Raw genomic sequence first — 10,419 nt, forward strand, 5'->3', positions numbered from 1 at the left:
TTACGTGACGATTAGCTTCCACAGGGTGCTGGGTGGGGCGTTATACGTCCCTGCATTAATTGACCCATTTGATTCTTATCTCTTCCTTTCTCTAATATCTCTGCTTTTACGTAACCCCAGAGGCGAAGAGGTGAGATGCCCAACTCGGCAGAAGAAATGTCCAGCAGGTGGCGTTCTTTCGTTGCTTCGCCCACCAAGCAAGGAATTTTTGTGTGGAGATCAGTGAGAGTGTCGAATTTGGTGGYTTATTTGCTAGGTGAGGTTTATTTGATCTAATATAAGTTTCGTAATTATTAAATTGTTACGAGTGTACTGAGATAAGTAGGACACGTGACATCCCRGCAACTTTCAGAAAAAATACTATATCGGAGTTACTATACTATACCGCCCCCAACTGCATTGCCTTTTTGACAGTGAGACAAATGACATCTATTTTTACATATACATTACCTATTTATGTCCATATTAATATTTTATTTCATACAAAGTGGTTGCTCATGATGGTAGRTTTTAGAAAGGAGTAGGGCACTTTTTAAAATCTGACTTATAAATCACATCCTCTTCTAAACAGCTGAGCTTGAACAGTTTTGTATTATAAAGATCTGTGAATTTGCGCCGCTCAGCGCCAAATTGAACCTCGTGAACAAAAAGGTTGACTCCGCCTTTTCTATATTTGAGTTACCTATTGTATCACCAATCACACAGGGTAATTTGGATTTCCGCCTAACATCTGGCCAATAAGACGACAGTAAGGAGTGATCACTGTCAATTTCCGCACGTGAAGCCCAGAGAGTTCCAGAAACCGGCCTTTCTTAATTTAGCGTTAGMCTTTACAGTACATTCTACAGCGTGGATTAACTGAATAGCAAATGTTTACACCATGACTGCTATAAAGGCATTAAACCCGAAAGCTGAGGTAGCACGTGCTCAAGCCGCTCTTGCAGTAAATATCAGTGCTGCTCGGGGTCTTCAGGATGTGCTCAAAAGTAATTTGGGACCAAAAGGAACAATGAAAATGTGAGTGCAACTGGCCATGCTCGCTAGCAGTTAGCATGCTACTGCTACTACTTTAGCTAACATCGTGGTATCCTGGCAGCCAGTAGACCATTTGTGGTATTAGATATTTTTATTTTGTCAGATCCATTGTACGCAGTAGTTTCTCTAAGAAACTATGTTAGCTTTTTGATAGATAGTGGATTTCCTAGGCACCTCCAAAATACGTAGCTACGGTTAGCTAAATTATAGCTAGCTATCTGAATTATCATCAGGGAGTGGTTTTACAATTGGCACTGGATTATTTGACCAATCAATTTCTATTAACTATAAAGGATAATCAGCAGATACCTAAATCATTTGGATAATCAGCAGATACCTAAATCATTTGGAGACTGCTATAACTGAAAATCTGGCTATCAGTTTATATACAACTAGTCTCATTGTTTTCTAGCTATACTCGTGATTAGAGACATTAGTGTACAATGCATCTAGTCATGTTTTAAATATCCATTTGTTGAGCCTCTAACAAATTATGTTTTGTGTGCTTGTWTGCAGGCTTGTATCAGGGGCTGGTGACATAAAGCTGACCAAAGATGGTAATGTCTTGTTGCACGAAATGGTAAGACAAATATCCCATGAGTTTGATGTACAGTTAACGCCCATGTGTGCTTTTAATTTTTTTTAGCTCCCATGGATTTTACTCTGTGCTACAGTAAAGTGTGGTCTGTAACCTCTGCATTGGAGGAGTTGCATTCTCCTCCACATGTATTCAGTAGACCAGTACATCTTCATCTAACATCTGTAACCTTACTAATTGTGAGATGTGTTGCCTTATAGTCTTGCTTTGACACTAAAGTTTTGTCTTCAATCAGCAAATCCAGCATCCGACAGCATCCTTGATTGCCAAAGTGGCTACGGCACAGGATGACATCACAGGTGATGGTACAACATCCAATGTGCTCATCATTGGAGAGCTCCTGAAACAAGCTGACCTCTACGTGTCAGAGGTGAGATGGGGCTTGGGGGAAGCCCCCAACATGTAATTTAAATAGTTTCCTAGATAAAAGAAGGGATTTTGATAAAGCATTTCATTTTAGCAAGGTTGTGTGATGACTTAAAATTATTTAATTGATAAATGTAGAATCGGTGCCACTAAAGCAGGTTGCATAATCTGCATCCCAGTACCATTAGTTAACCCCCTATTCCTGTTTTTTTTCTGTCTTTGCCTCCAAAAAGGGTCTCCACCCACGGATAATAGCAGAAGGTTTTGAGGCAGCCAAGGATAAGGCTCTGAAGGTGCTCGAGGAGATGAAGGTGACCAGAGAGATGGACAGAGAGACCCTCATCCACGTGGCCCGCACCTCCCTCAGAACCAAGGTCCATGCTGAGCTGGCTGATCTCCTCACAGAGGTGTGTGTTTGTGACGGGAATACAGATATGCATCTGTTCTTCAGATACCTTTTAAAACATAAAGTAGGGGCGTGGATCAGAAAACCAGTCACTATCTGGTGTGACCACCATTTGGCTCATGCAGGGCGACATCTCATTCACAGAGAGTTGCTCAAGCTGTTGATTGTGGCCTTTGGAATGTTGTCCTACTCTTCAATGGCTGTGCGAAGTTGCTGGATATTGGCATGAACTGGAACACGCTGTTGTACATGTCGATTCAGAGCAACCCAAACATGCTCAATGGGTGACAGGTCTGGTGAGTATGCAGGCCATGGAAGAACAGGAACATTTTTAGCTTCCAGGAATTGTGTACAGATCTCTTTTATTTTTTCTATTTAACCAGGTAGGCTAGTTGAGAACTAGTTCTCATTTACAACTGCGACCTGGCCAAGATAAAGCAAAGCAGTGCGACAGAGTTACACATGGAATAAACAAACGTACAGTCAATAAAACAATAGAGAAAGTCTATATACAGTGTGTGCAAATGAGGTAGGATAAGGGGGTGAGGCAATAAAAGGGGTGTAGTGGCAATTATTACGGTATGGCAAATTAAACACTGGGGTGATAGATGTGCAGAAGACGAGTTTGCAAGTAGCGGTACTGGCGCGCAAAGGAGCAAAATAAATAACAATATGGGGATGAGGTAGTTAGATGGGCTATTTACAGATTCTGTGCAGTGGTCTGTGAGCTGCTCTGACAGCTGGTGCTTAAAGCTAGTGAGGGAGATATGAGTCTCCAGCTTCAGTGATTTTTGCMGTTTGTTCCAGTCATTGGCAGCAGAGAACTGGAAGGAAAGGTGGCCGAAGGAGGAATTGGCTTTGGGGGTGACCAGTGAAATATACCTGCTGGAGCGTGTGCTGCTATGGTGACCATTGAGCTGAGATTTGGCGGGGCTTTACCTAGCAACGACTTATAGATGACCTGGAGCAAGTGGGTTTGGCGATGGATATGAAGCGAGGCCAACCAACGAGAGCATACAAGTCGCAGTGGTGGGTAGTATATGGGGCTGTGTCTGCATTCAAATTGCTGTCCATAAAATCCAATTTGGTTTGTTCGTAGCTTATGCCTGCCCATACCACAACCCTACCGCCACCATGGGTCACTCTGTTCACAACGTTGACATCAGCAAACCGCTCGCCCACACAACGGCATACATGCTGTCTGCCATCTGCTCGGTTCAGTTGAAACCARGATTTATCTGAGAAGAGCACACTTCTCCAACGTGCCAGTTGACATCGATGGTGAGCATTTGCCCGCTGAAGTCGATTACGACACTGAACTGCAGTCAGGTCAAGACCCTGGTGAGGACAACGAGCATGCAGATGAGCTTCCCTGAGACGGTTTCTAACAGTTTGTGCAGAAATTCTTAGGTTGTGTGAACCCACAGTTTGATCAGCTGTCCGGGTGGCTGGTCTCAAGATCCCGCAGGTCAAAAAGCTGGATGTGGATGTCTCGGGCTGCCGTGGTTACACGTGGTCTGCTGTTGAGGCCGGTTGAATGTACTGCCAAATTCTCTAAAACAACGTTGGAAGTTGCTTATGGTAGAGAAATTAACATTTAAATTATCTGGCAACAGCTCTGGTAGACATTCCTGCAGTCTGCATGCCAATTGCATGCTCCCTCAACTTCAGACATCTGTAGCATTTTGTTGTGACAAAACGGTACATTTTTAATGGAATTATTGTCCCGAGCACAAGGTACACCTGTGTAATCCGCTTCTTGATATGCCACAACTGTCAGGTATATGGATTCTCTTGGCAAAGGAAAAATGGTCACTAACAGGGATGTGAACAAAATTTGAGAGAAATAAKCTTTTTGTGCATATRGAAAATTTCTGGGACGTTAGTTCAACTCATGAAACATGAGACCAACACTTCCATGTTGCATAAAAAATAAATGCAATTTCTGCCCTGCTAGAGCTGCCCTGGTCAACTGTAAGTGCTGTTATAGTGAAGTGGAAACGTCTACGAGCAACAACTGCTCAGCTGCGAAGTGGGAGGTCACAGAATGGGACCATCGAGTGCTGAAGCACACAGCGTGTAAAATCATTGTCTGTCCTCGGTCGCAACACTCAACCAAGTTCCAAACTGCCTCTGGAAGCAACGTCCGTACAATAACTGTTCGTCGGGAGTTTCATAAAATGGGTTTCCATGGCCGAGCAGCCGCACACAAGCCTAAGATCACAATGCCAAGCGTGTGTAAAGCTCGCCGCCATTGGACTCTGGAGCAATGGAAACACGTTCTCTGGAGTGATGAATCCCGCTTCACCATCTGGCAGTCCGACAGACAAAACGGGGTTTGGCGGATGCCAGGAGAACGCTACCTGCCACAATGCATAGTGCCAACTGTAAAGTTTGGAGGAGTAATAATGCTTTGGGGCTTTCATGGTACAGGCTAGGCCCATTAGTTCCAGTGAATGGAAATCTTAACGCTACAGCGTACAATGACATTCTAGATTCTGTCGCCACAGTTTCGGAATGTCCCTTTCCTGTTTCAGCATGACAATGCGGTGCACAAAGCGAGGTCCATACAGAAATGGTTTGTTGAGATTGGTGTGGAAGAACATAGCCCTGACCTCAACCCCATCTAACATCTTTGGGATTAATTGGARCGCTGACTGCGAGCCAGGCCTAATCGCCCAACATCAGTGCCCAACCTCACTAATGCTCTTGTGGCAGAATGGAAGCAAGTCTCTGCACCAATGGTTCAACATCTAGTGGAAAGCCTTCCTAGAAGAGTAGAGGCTGTTTTGGTAAAGGGGGGACCTTTAATGCCCAGGATTTTGGAATGAGATGTTCGACGAGCAGGTGTCCACATACTTATGGCCGTGTAGAACAGGGATGGGCTACTGTAGTCCTCGGGGCCGGAGTGGTCACACACTTTTCCTCATCCCTAGCGCAAACGGACAAATCTTCTTTTTTTTTATATATATATTTATATTTATTTATATTTAAATTTATATATTTATTTTTTAAGTCAATTGCATTTTAAACTGAATATCATGATTAGTTGGTCTATTGGAATCTGGTGTCACACTTTTGCCCCAGCTAACACACCCATCAGGCCCTCGAGGACTGGAGTTACCCATCCCTGACTTAAAGCATTTACTTGAGYTTGGCTGATGTGGGACTTTTTTGGTGGGGCTCTTCCATGCACCAGACAAGCTTAATCAAGCAATGCTCTACTTGTCATTTGATTGTATGATCAGSACATCTAACTTCACTCCCTTTACTTGGGGGATATTTTTCAGGCTGTGGTGGATGCTGTGCTGGCTATCCACAGACCCAATGAGCCTATTGACCTGTTCATGGTAGAGATCATGGAGATGAAGCATAAGACTGACAGCGACACACAGTGAGTGTACATATCACTTTCCCTCATATACCTGTCTCTTATACACATCTAGATGTGTATAAGAGACAGTGAGTGTACATATCACTTTCCCTCATATACCGTCACTGACAATGCATACATTTGAATTGTGTCCAACATTGTAACCTTTTCTGTCCCCTCCCTAGGCTGATCCGAGGCCTGGTATTGGACCACGGCGCCCGCCATCCAGACATGAAGAAGCGGGTGGAGGACGCCTTTGTGCTCACTTGCAATGCCTCTTTGGAATATGAGAAAACGTCAGTATAATGTTAGCGCAGCTATCTTTGGCTTTTACTAGGTGGACTAAATGTGTAGGCATGGATGAATTCTGTGTTACGGTCAGTAGTAGATCCAGTCAGACACCATGCAAAAGCATCCTTTCACTACTTCTTTACTAAGGGTGAGTGCTGACCTGTGCCTCATCTACTCCATGGAGAAGTGAATACAAGTCCTGCAGTTTAGTTAATTTCAGAGATGTGGCAATGCTCTTTTTAAGCAGGAATGATTTTTGGTCACTGGAAAGTCAATATTATAGGACGTAGCTACTACAGTAAAGGGGCTTGTAGTGTGACCGCCTATGTTGGTATACTTTCCCAATAGTGTCCTGTGAAAAGAGCATGGATTTCTRAACTGTCAGTTCACATAAACCCCTGCTTTACTTTCAGTGAGGTGAACTCTGGCTTCTTCTACAAGAGTGCTGGCGAGAGGGAGAAACTGGTGGCTGCTGAGAGGAAGTTCATCGAGGAGCGTGTGAAGAAGATCATCGAGCTCAAGAACGCAGTTTGTGCTGATAACAGCAAGGGCTTTGTGGTCCTCAACCAGAAGGTATGACTAGGAAGTTAATTTATTCACTGGCGAAGATCACATTTCCAAAATATGTTTTATCTTCAATCTTTCAAAGAACATTTTTTGAAGACTCAGGCAATACTAACTTATTAACCAGAAGTGTCTGACAGCACAGTGAACACCCTTGTGTGCTTTCTTTGTAGCTCCCTTGGATTTTACTCTGTGCTACAGTAAAGTGTGGTCTGTAACCTCTGCATTGGAGGAGCTGCATTCTCCTCCACATGTATTCAGCAGACCAGTACATTCAGTATTGCAGCATATTAAAACTGATTTGAATTACATTTGGATTCATTAAATATATATWTTTTTTAATTACTTATTACAGGGCATTGACCCATATTCCCTGGATGCTCTGGCCAAAGAGGGCATTGTAGCTCTGCGTAGGACCAAGAGGAGGAACATGGAAAGGTACAATAACTATATAGCTTTCCTCAATCTTTGTTTACAAGCTTGAACAGTGCATCTTGGAGAGGTACTCTAGTGCATGGACGAATTCTGTGTTACTCTTGTCAGTAGTAAAATCAGTCAGACACCATGCAAAAGCATATTTTCACTCCTACTTTACTAAATGTGAGTGCTGTCCTGTGCCTCACCTACTCAGTGGAGGAGTGAATACAATGTTGTGTGTGTGTGTGAGACTAATGTAATATTTGAGTGTCTTGCTGACCATTTTACCCCGTCTCCCCCCAGACTCACCCTGGCCTGTGGAGGTATCGCCATGAACTCTTTCGAAGACCTCACCCCAGAATGCCTGGGCCAGGCTGGTCTGGTCTATGAACACACCCTGGTGAGTTAACGTGCTGGGTCTTTACCTTTATACCAGGACAAACCGTCAAATGGTCTGTACCAGTTTCTAAAACATTTGGTACAGAATTCCTCCTGGTGTGGGTGGGTGGAATCACTGGCCACATTCACCCCACTAAGTGAGGATACAAAAGGGGCCTAATCAGCTTGCCATGCCTCTTCTTTCCAATACTATGAAAATCTATGATTTGGTAAAAATTGTTATGTCAAACATGTAATATTGTGGTTTATCATGAAGTTAAATATGTAGTGGTTTCTCCCCCAATACAGGGTGAGGAGAAGTACACATTCATAGAGAAGTGTGGAAACCCCCTGTCGGTGACCCTGCTTGTGAAGGGACCCAACAAACACACCCTGACCCAGATCAAAGACGCAGTCAGRGATGGGCTTAGGGCCGTCAAGAACGCCATCGAGGACGGTACGTACTGCTGCAATGGAAGTTCATCTGACACTAGGGAGGATTAATCAAACTCAGCAACTATTTGAATCCAGCTCTACTATCACTGATATTGAGTGGGGGAGAGTTTGGTTTTATCAAGATGGGACTGATTCTGTAATGATGCTGGAATAGATTTGTAGGCATGGATGAATTCTGTGTTACTCTGTCAGTAGTAGATGCAATCAGACACCATGCAAAAACGTTCTTTCACTACTTCTTTACTAAAGGTGAGTGCTGACCTGTGCCTCGCCTACTCCTTGGAGAAGTGAATACAAGTAGCTAGTTTAAGTGCATACTAAAACTCTTCAGGAACAGCCCACTAAAGTCTTCCCTGTGGAATGATGAGAAGTCTGTGGTCAGATGGCATCCATTCACATTTTCAAACACCACTGCCTCAAATCACTTAATTTTGTGTGTATAATAATACCTTTTAGAAATCCTTTTGTTTTTCAGTGTGTGCCTACCCATATCAACSACTGATCTCTTCAGTATTGCTTATCGGCCAGTCAGCTGTTGTTCAGAGTCTGATCCCAATGTTGACTTTGCAGGCTGCGTGGTGTCAGGTGCTGGGGCCTTCGAGGTGGCTGTGCATGATGCTCTGATAAAGCACAAACCCTCAGTGAAGGGCCGGGCTCAGCTGGGTGTGCAGGCTTTTGCTGATGCCCTCCTCATCATCCCCAAGGTATGTAATGACTCTTAAAGTTATTTATTTTTGTCAATGCCTTCCGTGCTTTGGCATTCTATTGATATAACATCTATTTAACTCTGACAATGAATGAAATCAGCTTTTAGTTAAGAAAAGTCTTAGCAATAGATCTAAGTACTGCTGACTGTTTCTTTCTCTCCAGGTACTAGCCCAGAACTCTGGTTATGATCCTATGGAGACCCTGGTCAAACTCCAGACTGAGTACAAAGAGAGTGGTCAGCTGGTTGGAGTCGACCTGAGCTCTGGTATGGAATTTAACCTCAAACTGAGGATATGGATTTATTTCACATCATACTCATTTCCTATGTCAAAACCAAAATATTAAAATCACTTTAAATTGACCAATTTTTGTTTTCTTTAGGTGAACCAATGGTCGCTTCGGAAGCTGGGGTTTGGGATAACTACAGTGTTAAGAAACAACTCCTTCACTCATGGTAAKAACAACACACCCTTTTAATCTCAATTCAGTATGACCCTTCAGATTTAAGATTCAATGACCCTTTGTATTAAACTGTTATTGATTTGTTTTCTGTCCACAGCACGGTAATAGCCAGCAATATCCTGTTGGTGGATGAGATCATGAGAGCAGGCATGTCATCCCTGAAGGGTTAAGGTCAGAACCGATGACCGAGATGAGCTCTTGTGGATGACTACCACTTCAGATACTAGTTATTAGAGCAGCCTCGTAGAATAACTAGGGGAATAAATGGACCAGTATTAGGTTCTCATCCTAGGTGGTGATTGGAGAATTCTTGTTCCCCTGCTTGTTGACATGTCCGTTCTGTCGTATTATACATGGATGGACACTTTCATCCCACGTGTTCATTTTTGTTWAGTTTTTTTGTTATGGATCATACCAAGAATGTATAAACCTCACTCTTAGTATGTAATAAACCTGTTGCTTGGCTTTGCGTTTGCAGCTCATTATAATCAATCATAAGTTATACATTTTGCACCAATCACATACATCAATCAGGTTGAGATTTAATAAATACAATTAATCAATGTTAGCATACAATTAAAGTCTTCTCATGCTCCCTTAAACAGTTTACAGTACATGACCAAGTACAGTATAACCCACACTATGTCAAAATAAAAATGTACATGCCGGGTTCATTGCACATACTGATCGAAGGGGAGATTCACTAGCACYAAGAAGCTTTGCATGCAGAGCAATTGTCTTTTACATAACTCTATGCATATGTAATTTGAGGCTCATATGGTTGAAATTACCTTTAACACTATCTAGGAATAATTCAGTAGGGAGCAACATTTCAGAATACATCTATATACTAGACTGGACACCATACTCATGTTGGAAAAGAATAGAGAGCCTGGATGTGTGCACTATTTCCATCTCTGAATTTTCTGAGACCTGCAATACTGTATAAGCCATWGAAAAGTGATAACATTTCACTGTGGATGTCGTCTAGCTATTTGTTCCATTATGTMCTAAATACAGATGAATATTCCTCAGTGCAGGTGTTGGAGGGTATGGTTCTAGGATATTTCCTAAGTCTTTTAAAATCAATCCATAATTTAAAACAGTGATTCTTAAGCCTCTGGGACCCCCCAGACGTATCACAATTTTGTATCGCTAAACGAGCTCACCTATTCAAAGGCCTGATTAGTGATGAGTTGAATCAGGTGTGGAATAGATCAAATACATGGAACGGCTGGAGGTCCCTGAGGAGAGGTTTGAGAACCACTGGTTTAAAAGACATACCAGTCAAGTGACAAATAGCTGCAATCCATTAGCATGGATTTTCACCAACCCTCCTTTCTGATACAAAGAACAAGCTATATC

General features: G+C 42.8%; 1 protein-coding gene and 5 non-coding genes across 6 annotated transcripts; all 6 read left to right on the forward strand.

Moving 5' to 3' along the window:
- The first annotated feature begins 796 nt into the window (after window positions 1–796).
- LOC111982582 (T-complex protein 1 subunit zeta) lies at window positions 797–9,519 on the forward strand. Its single transcript, XM_024014168.2, has 14 exons — window positions 797–1,017; window positions 1,552–1,615; window positions 1,869–2,003; window positions 2,233–2,406; window positions 5,696–5,799; window positions 5,964–6,074; window positions 6,483–6,642; window positions 6,989–7,071; window positions 7,354–7,450; window positions 7,738–7,885; window positions 8,455–8,588; window positions 8,755–8,857; window positions 8,974–9,046; window positions 9,152–9,519. Exons 1-14 carry the CDS (start codon window positions 881–883, stop codon window positions 9,222–9,224), a joined length of 1,596 nt encoding a protein of 531 aa, XP_023869936.1. The 5' UTR covers window positions 797–880; the 3' UTR covers window positions 9,225–9,519.
- LOC111949990 (small nucleolar RNA SNORA22) lies at window positions 1,641–1,784 on the forward strand. The gene has a single exon (XR_002875437.1). It is a non-coding gene; the product is annotated as a small nucleolar RNA SNORA22 (small nucleolar RNA).
- Window positions 6,133–6,267, forward strand: LOC111949988 (small nucleolar RNA SNORA15). Its single transcript, XR_002875435.1, has one exon. It is a non-coding gene; the product is annotated as a small nucleolar RNA SNORA15 (small nucleolar RNA).
- LOC111949989 (small nucleolar RNA SNORA22) lies at window positions 6,771–6,909 on the forward strand. Its single transcript, XR_002875436.1, has one exon. It is a non-coding gene; the product is annotated as a small nucleolar RNA SNORA22 (small nucleolar RNA).
- On the forward strand, window positions 7,146–7,283 carry LOC111949986 (small nucleolar RNA SNORA15). Its single transcript, XR_002875433.1, has one exon. It is a non-coding gene; the product is annotated as a small nucleolar RNA SNORA15 (small nucleolar RNA).
- Window positions 8,047–8,183, forward strand: LOC111949987 (small nucleolar RNA SNORA15). Its single transcript, XR_002875434.1, has one exon. It is a non-coding gene; the product is annotated as a small nucleolar RNA SNORA15 (small nucleolar RNA).
- Window positions 9,520–10,419: the final 900 nt, after the last annotated feature.

This window comes from Salvelinus sp. IW2-2015, linkage group LG22, assembly GCF_002910315.2.
Source record: "Salvelinus sp. IW2-2015 linkage group LG22, ASM291031v2, whole genome shotgun sequence".
Taxonomy (NCBI): Eukaryota; Metazoa; Chordata; class Actinopteri; order Salmoniformes; family Salmonidae; genus Salvelinus; species Salvelinus sp. IW2-2015.